Genomic DNA, 23,415 nt, shown 5'->3' with positions numbered 1-23,415 from the left:
CAACCAACTCAAACCACCGCCTGTTTACTGACCTTTGGCCACAAACGTCAAAGCGTTTCTTTCCATCCTCTTTCCAGACTCAAACAACAGACAAATTATTTTTGATAAACTCTAGTATTTATTAAATTATAAATTCTGTAATCAAAAAGAAAAATGCAGATCAAGAGAAACCTCAAACTACAAGGACTAGACAGCAAAGCCTATGGGAAACGCCATGAAGTATGTTACAGACAAGATTCTGAAACACGAGTTATTAGCTGTTTTCTTTACATTTCCATTTCAGTAACTTTACTATTTAATAGTTGTTATTCATCTATTTTAAAATCCCAAATTCACATCTATTCTCACATTAATTAAGCTTCCTGTTCATACCGATACCAGACATCTCATAGGAGCCAAATTTTAGTAATGGTTTTACGTCAATCCATGCAGAAAAATAAGACACAATGCAAGAGTCAGATGAGGACTGTTAATGCACAGATAATACGCACACGCTGGCCAAAAGAACTGAAGAAATTTTAAAAAACTATAAAATTAACAGACCTCAAGAAAACTGGGTTATTACTAAACAGCTCTCAACTATTAACGCCAAGTTCCTTATATTAAATAAATTCCTCAACAGAGACGTGTTAGACATTTTAATTACAGGTCTGTCCTCCCCATACCCCTTCCCACCCCAACTCCCAAAAATGCACTACCAGGGATGAGTATAATGTTATGTGGGCAGAAATTTACAGATAACCATTTTAACTTTGAGCATGGAGCTGAAGACTTTTTTATTTAAACTTCAGTTACTGTGCACTGTCCATCAGGCCTTCTAGATCTGACACCAGCATTCACTGTTCCACCCCCTGCTACTGATCGATCAGTTCCTGATCGATCTGATCGATCAGATACTGTCTGGTTTGCATTAGGAACCAAAAGTCTCTGTTGGGTCAAGGAGTGTTGTGCAACAAGCGCAGATACATCCTCACTATCACTACTGGCATCTGATTCGGTTTCTTCAATGGAGGTGTCTGGTGCAGGTACCCTGCCTGAAGACGGCGATTCATGATCTTCCTCTCCTTCCCCCCTATGACTCCTTTCAGCTATGCTGTCTCCACTGAGTTGCAAATGAGCAAAAGAGTCTTCCAGAGAAGTGCTTGCATCAGGGGATGGTGTTGCAGGGCTTGTTAACTGACCATCTACTGATGTCAGGGGCCTTACAGAAGACACTAGAGGCTGAACAGAAGAAGCGCCACTCTGTGCTGATACACTGTCCGCTCCGTCGGCAGAGCTCTCTCTCGCTAGGTTTACAGTATTAGCATCACAGTCCAGCCTAAGTCCAGCTACTCCCTTCTTTGGTATATCTATTATATCCCGCTTAATCTTCCTGCGACGTCCATGTTCATTTCTCCTGTACTGAACCATATTTTCAAGATCAGCAACATACAGAAACCCAGCAATTAACATTTCAGTGCTCTTTTTACCTTTGGAAAAAGCATCTTCCAGCTCTCTACTAGTGCGCTCGTCATACTGCCACCACCCATTTCTTCCTTCATAATACCATGCATATTCACCATTTCCTCTACTCGCGGCCTTGAGTTCTTCTGGTGACAATAAGGTTGGCTTGTCAAGGAAATCTTCAGGAATTTCTTGTCGACAGAGGGCACATCGCTTTCCAAGCCATGAAGCTCCCTTTACACACAGATAGCAGAACACATGCTTACACGGCAGACTGACTGGGTGAACACATGTTTGCAGACAAATGGCACATTCAGGGACAGTTAGAGAAGGTGCAGGATTCGCACAGGACTCATTCGCTTTCCTGTTCGTAGGAAGCATGTTTATTGAGTGATCAATTTCACCACAGCCAGCCATCCTAAGAAAATGAGAGAAAATACATATAATATTAAAACTATATTTCAACTCTTCCAATATCTTAATTCAACAATTCAGATTATTATTAAGCACCTATTTTATATGTGTGCTACATACTGGACAATGGGAAAACAAAAATGAAAGAAAAAATCTAACTTGTACAGAAAAATCTTTTTAATTTGTTATGTCATTAATTTATACTTGTGGGGAGCAATGAGGCACACAATGTTAAGCCAAAAATTAATAAAAATACAACCAAAATATAGATTTTAAGTAAATATACCACTTCCATTCAGTCACAGAACTTATGACATATAACTAAATGCAGATTTAAAAATGTTAAATGACAATCTATTCTAGACTGACTTTTCCAGTCAGTGTGGAAAGTAGTCAGAGACACAGAAAATGGTTGAAAGTAATATAGATTCCGATTACAGAAGGTGGTATTTTGTGGCCTGTTACGATAGTACTAAGTGGCAATTTTGCAAACACTACCATATATTAATACACTTTTGGTACGTGACAAGCAGACCATATGAAATTAAGACTAAATCCTACAAGTTTTCTACTCCTGCTGTATATTTAAAAACACTCGTTAAACCAGTCATTTCATTACCCCTTCTATGAAAACACGCTCTTGTGATGGCCTTTCCTTGTCGTTGCTGCCTTTTTCTAAACCATATGCTCTTCTTGCTTACTCTTTAAAGATGATGTCATCTATACCCACGGCTTCAACTGTTACCTATAAACAAATGTCTCAAATTGGTTTTAGCAGCCCAGGTCTCTCCTTTCAGCCCTAGATCTAGACAGATTCTAACGGCTATTTTAGATTTCTTCCTGGATGTCTTGAGGGCAAAAAAAACACCCTTAACTCATATCTGTTTCTTCCTTATTTACTCCCTAAAAGCTCCCCAACCCCAATGACACCATTATCCATCTGCTTTTTCAAGCCAGAAATCCATCACTGAAACTGCCCTTCTCCTACTCCTTGCATCCAAACATCCCCAGATCTTATCATTTTTATCCTAAGTATCTCCTGAATCCACCTACCATGCATTTCTACCCTTCCCTAGCCACCACATGAATACTGTTTATTAAATTACTGAACATGCGTTTTAATTGGTCTAGCCTTACCTCTTGCTTAAAAAAATGATTTTAGGATAAAGACTAGGATCTATAAGGCCTGCAATGGTCCTGCCCCCCCAACTCCCACACCAGCCTCATCTCTATCAGACTTCCCCTTGATCAGGCTTCCAATCACACTAGCCACTCCCTTCAACAGGTTTTCTCTACATCACTCCCTTCAACAGGTTTTCTCTACATGAACATTTCTTCACTTCCTGCCTCCCACATCCCCCATGGACAAACTACTACCCATCTTACTACCATGTACTTCTCACTCCTAGCACTTATCAGAATTGCATGGTTACATTTATTCGTGTGTTTATTTTGTTAATGTCAGTCTTCCCCATAAGCAGGTGGGCTTTGTAAAAGCAAGAAACAGATCACTTTTGGCTTGTCTCTCTGTATTCCCATACAAGACCTGGCAGATAGAGAACACTCAAATATTATTAGCTAAGAAAATGAATATGTTTTTCAATGAAGAATATAATACCATCATATACAATAGATGTTTTGAGTCTTATTTTATTATTTTTTTAAAAGATTTTACTTATTTGTCAGAGAGAGAGTGCATAAGCAGGGGGAGCGGAAGGTAGAGGCAGAAAGAGAGTCCCCGCTGATCAAGGAGCCCCATGTGGGGCTCCATCCCTGGGATCATGACCTGAGCTGAAGGTAGATGCTTAACCAACTGAGCCACCCAGGCGTCCCTTTTAGTTTACTTTAAATAACATTAAGTTAAACCATCTGACAAACTTTTTTAAAAGAATTTACTTGTACGTACCTTGGGAATGGAATGGAATAGCAAGAAATGAAGTTATAAAGGTAATCAGAAGTCAAATGATGGAAGTCTTTTTTGTGCCCTGCTAAAGAAGCATCTGATTTGATTTTATCCCATAGTACTAGGAAACCACAGATATTTTAAAAGGGGAGAAAATGGTAGAGGAAGTGCACCAGTGATATATAAAAAGATTGAGAAATAGAGGTAAAGGAATCGCAGAGATTCACAACCATTAATTAACTGCTGCTTAAAATGACAATCTCTCTGTACCAGCTGATTTCACTCTTTTAAACAAGGAATACTTAGAATTTAATCACCCTAAGGATTTCTGCCTTTTTCCAAGATCAAGCATTTAAAAATGGGTACAGTGGTTACAAAAGGTGTAGTCAGTAAAAATGTTTATGTTCATCAAAGCTTGAAGAACAATCCTCTCAGGCTTTCATCACAGCACATCCAGTCCAACAATCCATTCTCTTACTGCTTTTTTCTGTGTCCTTGGTTCCTCAATAGACAAGGTTCAAAACGATAGCAAGTTTTGGAAAAGACTGTACTTATCTAGAAAAGAAAGTGGCACACAGTCCCAGTGGAAAGAACTGAACACTATGAAATACTTGATTTCCAAACTCTTTTTTTCAACCTTTAATTCCATTTCCAATCAACTGCTTTACCAGAACCTCTAGGTTACACATACTAGTAAAGCACAACTTTCTCCCAACCTATGGTTAAGTTCTAGCAGGTGTGAACTCTTCATATGTGTTAGGCGCTTATAGGAGCTTCAAAGTATTTTGTGATAAACAGTATCTTGTAACTTAACAGTCTAAGTTGTAAGTGAAAGCGCTTGCTTCTCAACTGGTTAATTAATGCTGTCCACCTACTTCCCCTGAAGTGAAATGGCCGTGCACAATACATTTTGTTAGACTCCCCACAACTCATCTGTATTTCTTAAATACAAAATCTTAGTACTTCCCAAAGCCATGAGAGAGAGAATACCACGTATTTCAATTTACATTTGGCAAAGATTCAGAATACTTTTGTCTGTTCCAGGTAACTTTACACTGTGGTAACAGTCTATGTATATTACTTTCAATTCTGCCAAATATAAGCAGCACCTAATGTACCTGTAAGAGGTTTTTTAAAAATCACACACTTACACTGTGCTTCTGGGTCTCCAGCTTTCTCATCAGTAAAATGGGGATTATTCATGTTCAACTCAAAATTATTGTAAAGTGAATAAATTAAATGAAAGCATAAACCTGTAAATGAAAGCCTCTCTTAATTCATTAGTTCCTATTGCTACATTTAAACCTCAATGTAACTTTAAACATTTTGGAAACAGAAAGAACTAAAATTAGCTACAGAATGGGAGAACAAGTAATATGTATATTCTTATATCCCTTTCAATTTAGGTTAAAGAAATTAGTTGTCAATGAAATTCCTGAAAATCTTTTATATCTCCATATTTATTTAAAGCCCCACTTAAGAAGAAGAAAAAGAGAGAGCCATCATCCATTTTGATTCTATTCATAAGACAAAAATGGAGAAGGGCTACTGCTCATCACTACTTGGAGGAAAAAAAGCAGCAACGTCTTGAATATAATAAGTACATATAATAAGTATAGATGTTAAACTAAGCTATCTAGGTACCCTCTGGGCAAAGGACAGGCCCATAATTTTAAAACTTAAAAAAGAAAACGAAAAGCCTTATAAAACATGAACAAAATATCCAACATGTAATTTGGATGAATACCATACTTAGAAACAACAACATAATCCCAAACCCTGCTGCATTTAAGTAAAATTGACCCCAAAAGTCAATTTTCCATTAGCTGGCTTAGCTTATCTACCAAAAAAAGTTTTCAACCTAAAAACATTATCTCCACCCTGCTTATTAACATGATCAATGTCTTATGACTCTTACTCTTGCACAAATGAATAAACCTAAACATAATTTTAAACCAAAAAAAAAAAAAAAATCAATTACAACCATCCCAGAGGAAAGCATGAACTGGAAAAGCACCACACCTGGAAAGGCAAAACAATCCGTGGGGCAGGTACTTTGGTTCTTTCATTAAAATGAAGGATACAAATTGGATAAACATCAGGAAACAGACACAAACAGCTAAAGCTTCATTGTTTCATCTAAAGCACTTTCAACTATTAACTTGCCATAGCAAATTATAAATTCTGATTCTGTCTGCCCAACAAGTTGTACTGTTAGTTTATCACCAACTAAGAAATGAGGAGTACAACTTAGTAAATGCCTCTTACATAATTCTAGATGAGGCACATAGTGGACAAGATACAACTGAGATATATAACAAGATAAAGACAAAGTAACCTAAACTACTAGCCTGCCTATAAAACATACTTCAAGATTACTTTTATTGCCATTTTCATCTACCCTACAAAGTCTCTACTTCGCATAGCTTCAATGATCTTCAAATAGGCTGGAGGCTAAATGTGTGCAGGGGATCATACCAATATGAATTTAAAAAATGTCTTTTTCCTTTTCATAGAGCAGGATTTGAAAAACAGTTAATGCTAATCAAAGAGAGGTATTCATTCCCTAACTAATAAATATCTTCGGAAACTCCAGAGGTTGTTCTGGAAAACAGAATTTATTTGCTGGTTACTAAATTAAGAATAATCTATTATGTAGAAATTTGGAGTGAAGTTCAACTCTGCTGAAGAACACAGTAAATATTTCACATTTCAAATATTTCTACTTTGAAGACTTTACTAGTTGAATTCTTAATGTGATGTAACTTCTATGCAAAAGTCCCATTCTTCTTCCCATAAGTAAAGTATGTATGTTAAATATTTCTGGAAAACAAGTAAGCCTTCTCTTCAAGAAGACAAAATATAGAAGCGTATGGTGGGCAAAGTTAGTGGAAATCGCCAAGTACTCAGATTTTGTTTATTCTTCTTGAAGACATCTAATCAAAAGAAAGATAAAATTACTATAAATGAAAAAAGTCTTTGGCTTACAGAGTATTGAAGAACTTTACAGCCAGCAATAAAAATTCCATATATTGCAAATCAGGTTTAAAAGTCTGGGCTCAGAATACAATTATAAACACCAAAAAGAGAACAAAGTGTAAGTTAACAAACCACCTTTTGTTAAGTGTCAACCTATCAGAGAAGAATGTCATCTTCCTTCTAAAAACTTTGACTATTAAAAAAATTTCTCAAATCATTAGCTCTGCTGGAATATAAAGAGTTCAAAGTTTAATACAAGTTAAAAATACAGCTTAAAAATTTAAACAATGTCCGAAGTCCTTAAAATTCTTTACTTTTCATATTGCACAGTGTTTAATCTCAATACTATTAGGTGTTTATTGATGCATATTTTCATTACATTAAAGTATAAATACAACAACATTTATTGTGTAATATGTGCCAGGCACTGTTTGAAGTACTTTACATCTAATCCTCACATTAACCTATAAAATGGGTCCATTATTTTCCTTATTTTACAGATGAGGGAACTGAGATACAGAAACCTCAGTGTTAAGCCCAAAGTCACCGGCTCCATTCATAAGTGACTGAACCAACTCCAAATCTAGGTTTCAAATCCAGATGGTCTGACTTTAGTCTGCACTCTTAGCTACTATGAATGCCTCCATTATAATTATGGCTATGATGAAATGTACTATGCAAGAGGAAGTGCTGCAAAGACCTTGTACACTGTTATCTTAGTAAGTTTAAAGATTTATTCTAAATACCAATGCTTCTTAGATATTATTTTTTTAAAAATTTTATTTGTCAGAGACAGAGCGTGTGTGTGCAAGCACAACAAGCAGGGGGAGTGGGAGAGGGACAAGCAGGCTCCCTGCTGAGCAAGGAAGCTCGACGCAGGACTCAATCCCAGGACCCTGGGATCATGACCTGAGCCGAAGGCAGACGCTTAACTGACTGAGCCACCCAGGCATCCTGGTTCTTAAACATTTTTAGATCACAGCATGATTAAGAAGAATTTGATGAAATGTTACATATAATTTCAAAGGATTCAGGATCACTATGAAGCTGGTCTACATACGAACTCCTAAGCAGGCAACAGGAATTCACTGAAAGGTTTTATGTAAGGAAGTGATACTAGGCTTAGCAGTTTATTAAAATCATTTGGACAGCTTTTTGGAGGAAGACTTAGTGGCATGGGGTAAGAAGTAACTACAATTTATAGTAGTCCAGGTATAAGATAATGGGAAGGAGGGTGCAGATAAGGTTCTAATAAATGAATATAAGAAATACTTAGGAAACAAGAGAAAGCATTTGGTTACTGATCAACGGTGGCACATCCATCAAAATTCAGAATCTGAGAAGAGTTCTGTTTCAGACGTAATGACTTTGAGATATTTATAAGGTCTCCGGATGAAGATAAGTAGTTGACAGTTGAATTTACTAGACTGGTACTCTGAAGAAATCTAAGCTGAAAAAAAAGTCTGATGAGTCACTAATATATGGTTCTTACGAGACACGAAAATGAATGAATGCCCAAATTAAACCTGCAGAGGGAGCAGACAAAAGGCCCAACCACAGAACCTTAGATTATTTCGGTATTTACTAATGAGGCAAAATAGCTTACAAAACATGTCAAGAAATGGTCAGAGAGAGATGGGGAATAAAGAGATACCACCACCAAAATAGCTACAAGGGAGACATTTGAAAAAAAGAAGGGTCAATCAAGCAGAGCACTTAACAAAAGTTAACTATTAAACTCATGAAAATTTCCACTTTTAGAGTGAAACGTATGGTGCAAAAGTTGTGAGCACCACCCATAATTAGCTATTTTGATTTCCCAGAGACTATCAAGCCTCTTATCAATAACTTTTTACTCAGTCAAGACAACTTTCTTTCCCTATTCCCCCAAAGACTATTACACAACTTCTCCAACTTTTTAGTATAGAGGTATCCTGGACTCCTGTGTCATTAAAAAATTAGGTAAGAGTGAATCCCTGAAATTTATCTCTATTTTTACTCTACCCTATCATCATTCCTCTTGGCTCAGGATGGGGTACTGCTAGTTGTTTTGAAAAGCTAACTCCTCAGTTTCTGGTGTTTGTAGCATCCCAACTGTTGGAAGATTTTGGTTAATATTCTCAATCCTTAAATTTCAAAATCAACTACTATCCTTAGTCTAATGATCTCTTTCAGTCTCAATATATTGGATCCCATTACGCTGAATGATATGACCACCAACTCTTTTTCTAAAACTTTATACTATGCATTTCCATGATGGTACTCTCTCCCAATTCTTTCTATTTCATTGTTTTCTCTTTTCTCTAGCTGCCCTTTATTTTTTTTTTTTTTAAAGATTTTTTATTTATTTATGTGACAGAGAGACAGCCAGCGAGAGAGGGAACACAGCAGGGGGAGTGGGAGAGGAAGAAGCAGGCTCATAGCGGAAGAGCCTGATGTGGGACTCGATCCCGGATCGCCAGGATCACGCCCTGAGCCGAAGGCAGACGCTTTAACGACTGCGCTACCCAGGCGCCCCTCTAGCTGCCCTTTAAGTACCAGTATTCTTCACAAAGGCTCTGCATGTGGCCCTATTTTCATACTACATTCTAGGTATAGACAATCTACTGAGTATTTCAAACTAATACATATACCACCATGACTCCTAAAATCTAATATCCAGAACCATGCCAACTGTATTTCCCATCTGTATTCAAAGAATTTACCTCAATATTCTCCAAGGACCCAAAATCAAGCAGGACTACAACCAAAATTATCTGTTCTCCTAAACCTGAATCCTCTTTCCTTTGTTTTTGATCTTGCATAAAACTTAGAGCCATCCTCGATGCTCCCTTATTCCTTGGGCACTTCTCTTTTCCATGACAGAAACTTCTTTAGAATGTGTCCCCTTCATTCCCAAAGCCGGTGATCCCAATTCTGGCTTCTTGGAAACACTCTTCTACTAACCGACCAAATGGCCTCCCTGACTTCAGTCCTTTCTCCTCCTCATCCCTTTTTCTCAGTTCAATCATGTCTAATTAGTCTTCTCTTCAATCTTAAATAGTTTTCTACTGCCTACATTATCTAATCCAAATTCCCAAGCACTGGCTTCCAAGTAAAATTGACATAGCCGATAGAGTAAAACAGACTTACCTAAAATCCTGGCTCTATTATTTATTCTCACTAAACTGACCTAGAAGAGTATTTCCCAAACTTCTCCAAAAGTAAGAATTAGCTGATATGCTCTACCCTGTAAATTTGCACATATATGCGGTACAGTCTAAAAATCTGTGTTTTTAACAAGTGCCCCACAGGATTATTCTCAGAGAAATTTGGAAAACTGACCTAGGGCAAATGACTTCATCTCTCTAATTCTGTTTCTCCAGTAAATGAGCTACTACCATTTTTCACAATGATTCAATTCAATAATCCAAATACAATACCCAGTAAGCACCAAGCAATACAGTAAGTACTAAATAAACACTCACTCCCTTTACCAACTCTGAAGTCTCTTTCTCCCCACGCCACTTTGCCACATGGGATTGTTCCCTGACTCCCCTAAGGTGCCCTGATATTTAGACAACTGTGCCCCTCCTTCATTCCCTTGGCTTGAAAAATACTTCCTAATTTTCTCAGCTTGTTAAAATTCTACTTATTCAAGATCAAGCTAAAAGTTCTTCTCACTCTGAACCTTCATATGGACTAAATTCTCTTAGTTCCAAAAGCATCTTATTGTTACCTCAATATGGCATTTCTTCCAATGTTTAATTAATAATTATGTTTCACTTCCTAGACCATAGTCTAGTTCCTTGATGGCCAGCACCTATAATATTTAATCTACAGGATTAAAAAAAATATATATATATACATATATACAGGCAGATAACATACGAACAAGATTAAATAAAAGATATATTTGCCCCAATTTTAAAGAAAAATGCTCACAGGTTTCATTTTTCTTTTACCAAATTCTCAACACTAATGATGATATTGCCATACTTTTAACATATCATTAAAGCATCATATTGAAAAGTAGATAGCAATAGTTACATGTCAAACTGACAAACATGTGAAATAGTACCTACAGGTTAGATAATGTTCATATTACCTTGGAAGACAGAAATATGATGTTCATCATGTAAAAATATACATCAAGAATAGAATGACAACCAAAATGGGCAAGATCATGGTAATGTCATATTTTAAAGCATATTTCACAAAAACTAAATGATAGGAAAACACAACTGGTAAAACTGGGGGCTAGAGTGAATTCAGTATTAATTAAAATGCAATAATATACTAAATCTTTAAAAAATCAATTAATCTAGGGGCACCTGGGTGGTGCAGCTGATTAAGCGGCTGACTCTTGGTTTCATCTCAGGGTCGTGAGATCAAGCCCCATGTCAGGCTCTGCATTCAGTGTAGGATCTGCTTAATTCTCTCTCACTCCCTCTTTCTCTGCCCCTCCCTCCCCTTCACTCCCTCTAAATAAATCTGTTTAAAAAATCAGTTAATTTAAAAAACACTTTAATTTAGTGAAACAGGCTTTTAATAACTAGTGTTTTTAAGTCCCATTAAGTCCCTCTTATTTATAAAAGGTGATACTGTCTGCCTACTTTAGTTTTTAAGTAAATTACTATGTAAAGAGAAAGTAGAACCTAGAAGATCTAAAAATCTTTCCAGTTTTTTAGCCTTCTATGAGAAAATTCTTCTGTCTTCAGTTTCATTGACTTTAAAATAAAAAATAGAATAAAAATTTTTCCTGATTAAGATTTCTGGGTATCTAACATTAACAGTAATTTCACGTGAGTAAAATTACTAACTCAATAAAACATCTAAAACTCAATACAAAACACTCATTTTGTATAATTAGAACTAAATATAACATACACTTGGCTTATTGCATTTTATCAGTTCATTGAATTTACTGCACCTTTGGGACAAACCATGATGCCATACTTACATTTCCATTACAGATCCCACAGTTGTATGTCACAAAAATAAAAGATCATCTTCACCAGCAATCAAACAGCGTGTGGTATTTTGTCTTCCACTGCTGGTTCATTCTGTGCTGCAAAAGAAATTATTTCATCAACTTCTATACAGACTAATTATGATCGACAAAATTAGTCAATTATGTATGATCCTTTAACAAAATTCAGTGGCAAATTTTATCTTAAAAATGACAAAATTTCAAACAAGAGTACCTGCTTCATCACTGCTATTCAACACAGTACTGGAAGTGCTAGCTGGAGCAATTAGACCAGAAAAAGATATGAAAGGCATACAAAAAGGTAAGGAAGAAGTAAAACTATCTCTATTTGCAGAGACAGTAAAACTACCTCTATTTCTATATAAGAAATCCCAAGAATCCCCAAGAAAACCACCACTAGGGGTAATAAATTCAGCAAAGTTGCAGGTCACAATCTCAAAGTACAAGTCAGCTGTGTTTCTACATCTAGTAGTCAACAATCCAAAAAGGAAATCAAGAAAGCATTTTAGAGAATGCTCAAAAATTCCATTTATAATAGCATCTAAAGAATAAAATGCCTAGGAATCAACTTAACCAAGGAGGGAAAAGACTTTACAATGAAAACTATAACACACTGCAGACAGAAATTAAAGGAGAGCTAATTAAATGGAAAGACAACTGTTCATGGATTGGAAGACTGAAGATGACAATACTACACAAACTAATCTACAGATTCAACATAATTCTTATGAAAAGCCAATCCTCAAACTCATATGAAATTGTGAAGGGCCTAAAATAACCCCAAACAATCTTGAAAAAGAACAAAGTTGAAGAACTCACACACCGAGATTGCTACGGTAATCAAGTCAATGTGGTACTGCCATAAGAACAGGCAAATATACCGAAAGAGGAGACAGTCCAGAAATAAACCCGCACTTGTATAGACAACTGATTTTTAAAAAGGGGTGCCAAGTCCATTCAATGGGAGAAAGCACAGTCTCTTCAACAATGCTAGGACAAGTGAACTGTCACATGCAAAAGAATGAAGTTGGACCCCTGCTTCACACACATACAAAAGCAAACTCAAGACAGACCAATAACCTAAAAGGAGGTAAAAGCATACAACCCCTAGAAGAAACAGAGGGGTTTATCTTTATGACACTGAGTTTGGCAATGAATTCCTAGGTATGAATGACACCAAAAGCATGGGTAATAAAAGAAAAAACAAATTGTGGACTTCATCAAAATTAAAACTTCTGGGCATTGAAGGAAATTGTCAAGCAAGTTAAAAGTCAACCTACAGAATGGGAGAGAATCTTTACAAATCATATACTGATAAGGGTTTAATATCCACAATACATAAAAGAATGCCTACAACTCAACAACAAAAGGACAAAAAATTTTTTTGAATGGACAAAAGACTTGAGTAGACTTCTTCAAAAGAAGATGTAGAAATTACCAAAAAATACATGAAAAGATGCTAAACATTGTTATCAGGGAAATGTAAATCAAAACCACAAGAATTGCCACTTCACATCTATCAGGATGGATATAATTAAAAAAAAAAAGGAAAATAATAAGCATTGGTGAGAATATGGAAAAACTGGAACCCTTGTACACTGTTGATGGGACTGAAAAATAGACCAGCCACCGTGAAGTCTGATGGTTCCTCAAAAAAATTAAACAGAATTACCATATAATCCAGCAATTCCACTCCCAGGTATATATACCCAGAAGAATTGAAAACAGGGACAGAAACAGGTACTTGTAAACCAATGTTCTCTGCAGAATTATTCACAAAAGTCAAAAGGTGGACAATAGCCAAGCACCCATCAACAGAAGAATAAACAAAATGTGGTATACAAATACAATGGAATATTATTCAGCCACAGAAAGAAAGGAAGTTCTGATATATACTATAACATGGATGAGCCTTGAAAGTATTATGCTAGGTGAAATAAGCCAGACACAAAAGGACAAATGTTATGATTCCATTTAAATCAAATATTGAAAATAGGCATATTCAGAGACAGAAAGCAGATAAATTATCAGGGGCTAGGGAGAGGAGCAAACAGAGTTATTGCTGAGTGGATACAGAATTTGTTTATTTGTTTGTTTTTTTGGAGCTAAGAGAGTGTTTATGCTTAATGAGCTATTTTTAAAGAGTGGGTAAAGTGATTCACCTATTACTTGTGAATGGATCTTTCGAGTGTTTGTAAGGTACTCAAAAGAATTGATCCGTTCCAACAAAATTTTCTGAGCTTTTATACCAGGCTATGTAATAAGATTACCGTGGTAAATCATTGTTTATAAGCTGTTAATAAGCTATAATCTACAATCACCAATTGTGATAAATGCTATTGGTGCTTCAGTATTTTAGAGATTATCACTTCTCGTGTAATTATACTCTTAATCTTTTATAAAATTTTGCTGAACTCTTTTTGTGGACAGTACAAATGTAAGTTTACATCAGGCCCTTGAGTTACTTGCATTACTAGAATACTAATAAAAGGTTTACATTTCTTGATTCTTAGGCATATATCCAAATATCTTACCATTATAAAATGTGTCTTCTAAATAACAGCTTGTCATGCAGAATAACAGCAATAAAAGCAACAATGGAGACTTCAGTGGCTTTTCATTAACCAGTCAACTTCTCCAGCTAAATAAATAATGGTTTTGCCTCAAAACACTAGGGTTTAGATTTTAATAAAAACTGGCTGCATTAAAAAAAAAAGAGAGAGAGAGTGTTTATGTACAGTGAAGTAATGCCAAAGGACGATATAACCTTCCCATTGTCAAGTGATTTAGGCATCTGCTACTGGATAAGTTCCATTTCTTTTTTTTTTTTTTTTATGATATGTTAGTCACCATAGAGTACATCATTAGTTTTTGATGTAGTGTTCCATGATTCACTGTTTGCGTATAACACCCAGAGCTCCATGCAATACATGCCCTCCTTAATACCCTTCACCGGGCTAGCCCATCCCCCCACCAGAATTTCTGTTTAAAATGATAAAGAAGTTGTAGAAATATATAGTGGTGATGGTTTCAAAACATTGTAAATGCAATTAATGACACTGAATTATACATTTAAAATGGTTAAGATGGTGAATTTTGTTATTTATATTTTACCATAATAAAAATGTTTCTGAAGTAAAACAGGTTCTATATGGACAAATTAGCCCATATGTGAGGTCTTCCAAAGCCACTGCCTCTCTACAAGGAAGTAGTGTGAAAAGACAACGCCACCACATTAACTAGAACCTCCTGCTATTTGTATGTATATCCAAGTTTACCATCATTCAGCCAAACTTCTCTCAAGATGCCTCTTATTCAGAGAATCCAGAAGCACCAATCAAAACATCATTCATCATTAATCCTTTCTTCTCTTTCAGTATTCTCTCCTGCCCCTTCACGATGCCCAGTGCAGGAGGCACATCATACTACATAGAACTCAGACCCAAGCAAACCCAAGCAAACATGGTGACTAAAGAGATTGTAAGCCTCACAGTAACATCAAGAGGGAACACTTGAAGTCTTTCAGTTCCACGTGCCTCTCACAGTACAGGAGTTTTAGTGTTTAAAGATAAATATTTACCTTTTATAGAAATTTTTCCCAGTGAAATTTAATACAAGCCAGCTTATCCTACCAAATGTTCAACAGAACAATCATCTGTTTCAGAACCAGAGGATTTTCAAAAGTAACTGACTCAAAAAGAGTGTCTAAAGAACCTTTTTGTTATACAGACTTCGGAAACTTGGTTGATACATTATATGGACTCCACTGTCTGGACCCCCCCCCCCCCCCCCCCCCGCCAAAGCCTTTCACTCTGCCCTTTAGGTGCCTATACAACTTCCATGACACCACAGGAGACTCCATTTCTCTTTCACAGGCCACTCAAAACAGAACTGCCCATTTTCACACACAGGACAGGAGGAAACATTCTACTATTCTATCATCATTACTCTTTAACAAAAACAGTATTTCTCTAAAGGCTCACCACTGACTATATAAATCCCCTACAGCTCTTCTAGCTTAACCTTTAAGGCAGTGACTTAATTTTCACTGTTCATCATCCTCTCCATCCTAACTCCTGATACATCACTATGAACCAATTTAAATTTGACCCATCCCAACTTCCTAACTCAGAGGTTCTTAAACTTACCCCACGGAGGTTACTTATTAGAGATATGCACTCTCAGGCCCTAACCCTGGAGATTCTAGGCCAGTAGACATGTATGGTCTTTAAGCCTAGTAATCTCACCTTAAGTCAAAGCAATGTAGGTAATCCATCGAATCCAATTCCGGAAAAAGAAATTTCTCCATTTTCAATTCCTAAAATCCTAAATTCAGTGAACTTCACCTCCCTGTCCATCCAGCAACAAATTATGATGTATACATTTGGAACTAGAAGCCACCTACAGTGCTGCCCCTCCAAAATCTTAATCTCACTCTTAGATTATAAACTCTGGTCCTTCCAACTAATTTACTCATTCCCACATCTGCTCTTCAATATCACAGGGACCTCTAGTTTCTTGACAGCCTCCTTTTCTTTAGCCAGTTCCCAGTCTCATTTCTTTTCCTGCCCAATCTGGAGCCCAACCACTGTAACTTCTTTCTCAGCAGAAGGAAGTGGCTCTTTCACATCTGTCTCTCATCCACGCATTCTCCACAAAACCCCATGTCTGCATGAATCTTACAAAGCGACATCTCGGCCTCCACGCTTTAATCAAGAAATGCAGATAGAAAAACCAGAAAAATCTTCTTTCTCATCTCCTCTCCAACCAAATTCTGTCAAATTTTACCTCTAACACCTTTGGAATCTATCTTCTACTCTCTTGCCATTGCTAGTGTACTAGTCTAGACGTACATCACCTCTCACCCCAACTACTGTTCAGTCTATCTTGCTTCAGTAACACCCCTCAGATTTATTCACTAAGCCTCTGAGTGATATACTAAAAAGGCAAATGGGCCTCCCACATGCGAAGCCCTATAATGGTTCTCCAGCCTACACAATAAAGGCAAAGCTCCTAACAGCATTCAAAGGCTTTAATGACCTGAAACCTAAATCTCTCTCTAGTCTTACTTACCTCTTACCACCATTCTCAGAGATTCATAATCTATATTATTACCTAATCTAAATTATTCATACTTCTCTAAACCTCCCTTTGTAGTTCTGTACTTCCTCCTCCTGGTATTTTAAATAAATAAATATATATATATATTTTTTTAAGATTTTATTTATTTATTTGACAGCCAGCCAGAGAGAGAGAGGGAACACAGCAGGGAGAGTGGAAGAGGAAGAAGCAGGCTTCCCGCGGAGGAGCCTGACGCAGGGCTCGATCCCAAAACTCCGGTATCACGCCCTGAGCCAAGGCAGACGCTTGACGACTGAGCCACCCAGGCGCCCCATCCTGGTATAACATACTTTACAGCTTATGAATGCTACTATACTACCACTTTCTCTACCTCCCAAAAACTGTTCCCTCCACTGTATTTTGTACATTCTTCTATTACTGAACTTATCCCATACACTGAAATTATTTGTTTGCTTTTGACTTGTTCTATTAAACCATCCACATCCTAAAGATAAAGACTGTCTTTTATCTCTAAGTGGCTAGTAAATTGTCAGTTTTTGTTGACTTGAAGTGTTATTTCTTGGATGAAGGCAAAACTTCGTAAAGTAACTGTTGAGAAAAATAAAATATTGAAATAAATTTATTCACATAACACACTTGTGTTCTGTGAACAAGGCACCCAGCCACAAAAGATACAAAGATACCCAAGTTCTAATCATTTCTTTTGAAGAGCTTAAAATACAACAAAGGGAAGTTAATATATTTACAAATATAAGATTCAAACCATCTTTATATCTTTTGACAAGCACATAATTTACCTAAGGTTTAGTTCACTGGCAATGAATTCTCTAGAATGCAGATGAAAAACCAAGAATAAAACCAGTTTTAGTAAATCGTGCAAGCTACAGTGACTTTTCCATTTCCTATACTCCATGGATAATTTTCAAAGTGGACTTTAAATGGATAATAATGGTTGGGGGATGGAAAATAAACTAAAATCTATGTAGTATTCTAGATCCTAGCTATGCAAACTGTGTCCCCAACCAACTATAACAGCATTTACCTGGGAGTCCCTTACAAATGAAAAATCTAGAACCCCATTCCATACCGACAGAAATCAGATCTCCAGATGGTTCATATGCATACTAAAAAGTTCATGAAGCTCTCAATGACCTCAAAACAACCCTGTGAGATATGACTACACCCATTTTATAAAGGAGGAAACCCAAACCCATAAGGATTTAACCCCAAGTCACAAAGCTATCAATACCGGGAGATGGGATTCAAACCCATGTGTTTCTTTAAAAAAATCTTCAGTGTATTGTATCTCAGAGAAAAGGTCTAGAATAGCATCATCAAACAAATATGATGCAAGCCACATTTGTAATTTCAAATTTTCCATTAGCCTCATTAAGAACAATAAAAGGAAACAGGTAAAATTTAAATATTTTATTTAACCCCAAATACTTAAAACATTACCATTTCCAAATGTATTTAATATAAAGAAATTATTAATGTGATGTTTTATATTCTCATGTGTATGTACACTCTTTGAAATGTGGGTGTATTTTATACTTACAGCACAACTCAGTTCAGACTAGCCACATATCAAGTGTGGCTGGTGGCTACCATACTGGGCAATGCCGGTTTAGAATGTCTTGCAATATTAACAATTTTTTAAAATACAAAGCTGGCAATTTACTACCAGAATCGCTGAATAAAGAAAATGAACTCCACGTTACTTTATCCACACCTGTGCTGGCACAGATAAAAAAGCAAATTTCATGTTGTGTTGTAATCAAAATGGACTGGTTTCAGTGACACCAATTCTGCCAAATGGATCCATCCACTATAATGTCTGAGAATTAGAATGCCAAGTGGGCACAACACAAGGCATAGCACGTAATGTTCAGAATGGTCATATGCAGTAGTCCTCAGAAAATTTCTACATTTGAAACCAAAGATTTTTTTTTTTAATGAGGGGAAGGGGGAGGCTTTTAATTTCATCCAAAGATGTAAGATAAAACAGTGTAATTCTAACTATAAGCCAGAATTAATCTGGCAAACATAAATAATTCAAACATACATAATTCTCGCTTCAATGAATGATTTATAAACTATATACCAAACTCAATATAATTTATTAATTACTATAGTAAAATTTACCACAGTATTTTGATATGCACGTACCAATTAGTGAATGGGTTAGGGGTCTTTCTTTAGGTGAAAATTTAGACAGAAAAGAACTATTAGGAAGGTAACTTAAAAAGAGAAAAGATTTGAAACTACCTTACATATTTCTCCTCTTAACAATTCTGAGGGAAAAAGATGACAGACTGAATTTCAAAATACATGAGTTTAGAGATTGTTGGCGAAGTTAAGTCATTTACCCACTCAACCAATTAGTAAATAAGTAAAACTGAAAATGAAGTAATACTGTACTATTTATAATTTGTGACCACTCAACAAATTCACACTTCTATTATTTGCATATGCTGTTATCTTCTCTAAAAATATCTAGGATTAATTACATTCCACTTTTCAAGTCAGTCACAAAGTCAAAAAACCATCATTTTTTCCCACATAATAGATTCAAATAAATGATTATCTTTTTAAAAGAACTAATCAAAGAAAAAGTTATGTATATAACTATTAAAACATCAAATTATAAAGATATAAAGACTTCTTATATTTTTCTAATTACTGACAGCTGTTTAATAAAGTAGTTTTTACTTTTTTTAATTCAAAATACACAAAACAGGAAATGTTCTATATAAAAGATAGCAATGACAGAAAAAAAAAAAAAACAACCTTCAAACCTTCCAACTTGTGGTATACAAACTCAAAAAAAAAAAAAAAAAAAAAAGGAAAAAGGAAAAAGCAAAGACCAGTGAAAGAAAGAATAGAGAGATGGGGTGTAATTTAGCAGATAGATACATCTTAATATTTCTTAAGAAAGAGTCTCAAATTGAGAGAGGTAACTAAATGCCCTAATGTTTCCATTTTTAGCTTTCTCTCTCATCCCCTGCTAAAACTCAGCTTACAGGAAGCACAGGTCATACTGGGAAACAAAAGTCTTCAGTCAAAACTCATTTCAACTAAATGGAGGCCAATACTTTACACTATTTTATTTTACTTTTAAAAATTTTTTTAAGTATGCTCCACACCCAGCATGGAGCCCAAAATGTTAAACTCAGGACCCTAAGTTCAAGACCTGAGTTCAGATCAGGATTCGGACACTTAATCAACTGAGCTGCCCAGGTGCCCTAACACTACACATCTTAAAAGAATTAAAACCCTTATTGTTCAGTACTTCCCTTAAAAAACATTACTGTATGGCAATCTATGACCTTCACAATCTTCGTACTCAAGCATTAAACCTTTACATCCCCCCAGCTGTGGCCTTTGCATTTTATTTAAACAAAACATGAAATGTGAATGTGCACAAATAGTCTTTTAATCTTATCAAACAGAAGTTTCACAGCCTCCAGCCATTTTGTAAATGTAGGCTCTGTTGCTAATTGTATGTGTGACCCTGGTCAAGTCATAACTCCCATGTCTTAGTTATTTCACCCTACTCTGTATTTCTTAATTCTAAATACTTTAATTAACAGGAATTTATTTTATTTATTTATTTTTAAAGATTTTATTTATTTATTCGACAGAGATAGAGACAGCCAGCGAGAGAGGGAACACAAGCAGGGGGAGTGGGAGAGGAAGAAGCAGGCTCATAGCGGAGGAGCCCGATGTGGGGCTCGATCCTATAACGCCGGGATCACGTCCTGAGCCGAAGGCAGACGCTTAACTGCTGTGCCACCCAGGCACCCCTAATTAACAGGAATTTAACAACAGGTTTTATTTTAATTAATCCAAAAGGTAATAAGCCATAAACACTAAATATTCCATAAATAAGCGCAGGTGGCTGTAGAAGAATGTTAATAAAATGATTTCCATACCCACAAAGATTATTTCTAATCCAACCTGTTGCTTCACAAATTCATGTTCCTTGTCACAATCAAGAACCAGGCAGGGGAATGGAAAAAAGGGTCAGAAGCCTCTGTTACTGACACTGGTGAAAAAAACATTCAATATCCAGCTGACAAGTGTGTCAGGCATTTCATGCTAGTATGGCTAATACATAAAATAATATTCTCTAAACAGACTAATATTGTGAAAAGACAAGACTGAATACTACCTTTTCTTCTACACTAAGTCAAAAAATCATTTCTGGATCCTTTCAAGAAGAAAAATCTGTCCTATTCTTCTAACAATTCAAATTGGTGGAAACTGAAACAAAATACTTCACCAGTTGACACGTGTCTCCTAAAAGAAAAACGCCATTTCCCTTCTCATCCTCCTAATGACTAGCTATTTGGAAAAATAGTTTCCCTGATGATTATAATTCTACCAAGTTTATAACAACTAGTAAATAACAAAAACCTTCAAATGTTTACCATTATTTTTATTTTACCCACAATTTACATTGGCCCATTTGAAACATAAATTCTACATCAAAGAGCGGGCTTAACAAAATGTTTCAATTTAAGATACACAAGGCTAAAACAAACACACCCAAAAAGCTATTTCTAGTGTAGCTTTCACTTTTCTGGTTTTCCCTTTAAAAAGAGATTTACTTGACCCATTTTCATTTGTTTTTAGAGCACTCAAACACTCAAGACAGAACAGTATTTGCTGGTCATGAAAACAGCAGAGCCAACATCATAAATCCTGTTATTTCTGTGGGTCATTTTCTTCATGTGTCCTATATTCCACGTCTTTTTAAGAGTCTAAACATAGATTCGCTTGCTAAAAAGACAAAAAGTTTTAAGTCCTCCAATTCTGTAATTATAGAGTGCTTTCAATGCCAATGTTATACTTTCACATCCTATTTAAAAAGTACACACACTGGAGGAGAGGGAGTGCACCCAAGCACCTGAAATGTCAAGCTATAAAGACAACGCTTTTTCTATCATTTCTTGGCCTTCTTATTCCCTCAATTCCACACGTTCCAATATTACGAAAATATTACTTAAACAAAATATAAGTACTTTCAAAACTTGGAAAGTGTCACTGAACTGGCTCTTAGGGAAGAAAAATAAAAACATATTCGAAATGGTTAACAAGAGAAAGCTCTAGTTGCCAAAATGTGCGTGTAAACTCAAAACAATTTTGCAACCTTCTCTAGACCCCTACGGAAAACAAAACAGCTACAACAATGGAAGGAAGGCCCGTACTCTTTAAGACGGGATGGGGGGCGGGTAGGGAGAGAACTCGCACTCGGCAACCAGAACAAAGCAACAGCCTCCGCTTTTAAGATGCACTGAGGGGTTGTTTTTGTTGTTGTTGTTGTTTTGGCTCAACGGGTATCAAGAGATCTCTTAATTGTTCCGATGATTTACTGATCATCAAAACAACGAGAATACGCAGCGCTGGGCTTAACCAGGGCAAGGTAGAGGGACTGCTCTTCCTATTAGGCAAGACCCAGACACTGAGCAGGAGGAGGAGGGAGAGAGGGAAGAGAAGGAAGCAGCCAAAGACACTCCGGAAAAAGACAAAACGCAGGGACTGTACGCCCTGGCTGCGATCTGACCCAAGGCCCGGGCAGAGGCCTCCACACGGGAGACTGGGAGCAGGATACCCTTCAAACCAGAGCCGCCCCTAAGTCTTGAGGCCGGAAGGTCCCCGAGTAGAGGCCTGACACCACCGCCAAGGAGAGAGGAGAGGGACCTGATTGCCACCAAAGGCAGAGACGAGGACCCCGGCGGAAGAGGCTGCGCAGTAATGGCCGCTGCTCCGCCTCTCGCACCCCGACCGTGACCAGCTCCGGGCCGTCGCCCAGTGCAGGCTCTGCGGCGGCCGCGGACAACGCAGGGCCCGTCACAGTCTTCTTGCCTGCGACAGCAGCCAAGGTGGGGGCGGCGGGAAAGACTGAACTGCCCCATCCCGCCTGGGCGCAGGGAGCTGCGGCCGCGCCGGCCCAAGGGCGTCCATCTACGTACCGGCCCCTGACCCCGCCGCCGCCCCTCTCAGGCCCGAAGCGCAGGGCCGACCCGGAGCGCGTCGCGGCTGGAGGTGACACCGCGAGCCATCACGCCTTTCCCTGGGTTAGGATGTCGGACTGGCTGACTTTGACCCTTCCCCGCGAGAACCTCGCCCCGACTCCCACCTCTCTAGCCACAGCCGCGGCCGGCTCGCAGTCTTTCCTCTTCGGCCTCGGAGCCCGCAGCGGCCGGGAACGCGCGCGGCGGTCACGTGACCGCCCGTCGCGTTGCGGGGGGCGGGGCCGCGCGGGGCGGAAGTAGAGCCTTGCACTGGGGCGGTCGCGTCAATCCCTCCGCGAGGTGTTTCCCGACGACCCAACCCTGAAGCGAGCGGTTCGGTACCTACTTTTTTCTGCCTTTGGAGACCTGCAGTTTCTGCCTGAATCGTTCTGCCTGCTTTGTATTGTGCTTTACTTATAATTAGGTGTAGAAGACTGAAAGAATGCAGGTCCACGGGAGAGACATTTGGGGCAAAGGAAGTAAGACGCGTGTAGAACCAGCAGGTGGTGCTGCTCAGAAACCCCTCTTCGAGACCCAAGGAAACCTTTGGGCGCCTAGCTGGATTTTGGGGTACAGAGCCCTAGGCAGAGTACTGCTTGTTC

The 23,415-nt window shown here is 37.6% G+C and overlaps 1 protein-coding gene across 5 annotated transcripts; it reads right to left on the bottom strand.

Moving 5' to 3' along the window:
- Nucleotides 1–95: 95 nt before the first annotated feature.
- RNF146 (ring finger protein 146) lies at nt 96–23,051 on the bottom strand. Of its 5 annotated transcripts, none has more exons than XM_045805588.2 (4): nt 22,939–23,029; nt 14,246–14,410; nt 11,682–11,789; nt 96–1,861 (listed from the first exon to the last, which is right to left on the bottom strand). In XM_045805588.2, the coding sequence occupies exons 3-4, from the start codon at nt 11,687–11,689 to the stop codon at nt 781–783; spliced, it is 1,089 nt and encodes a 362-aa protein (XP_045661544.1). In that variant the 5' UTR covers nt 11,690–11,789; nt 14,246–14,410; nt 22,939–23,029; the 3' UTR covers nt 96–780. The 5 variants fall into 5 exon arrangements, with proteins under 5 accessions (XP_045661544.1, XP_045661546.1, XP_045661543.1 ...); XM_045805590.2 differs by having other exon boundaries at nt 11,682–11,784; XM_045805587.2 differs by lacking the exon at nt 14,246–14,410 and having other exon boundaries at nt 22,939–23,051.
- Between the last annotated feature and the right edge of the window lie 364 nt (nt 23,052–23,415).

The sequence above is a fragment of the Ursus americanus genome, chromosome 11 (genome assembly GCF_024610735.1).
Source record: "Ursus americanus isolate L20-20 chromosome 11, mUrsAme1.1.p, whole genome shotgun sequence".
Lineage (NCBI taxonomy): Eukaryota > Metazoa > Chordata > Mammalia > Carnivora > Ursidae > Ursus > Ursus americanus.
Note: the sequence above shows the minus strand (reverse complement) of the source record. Positions and strands in the feature narration are given on the sequence as shown.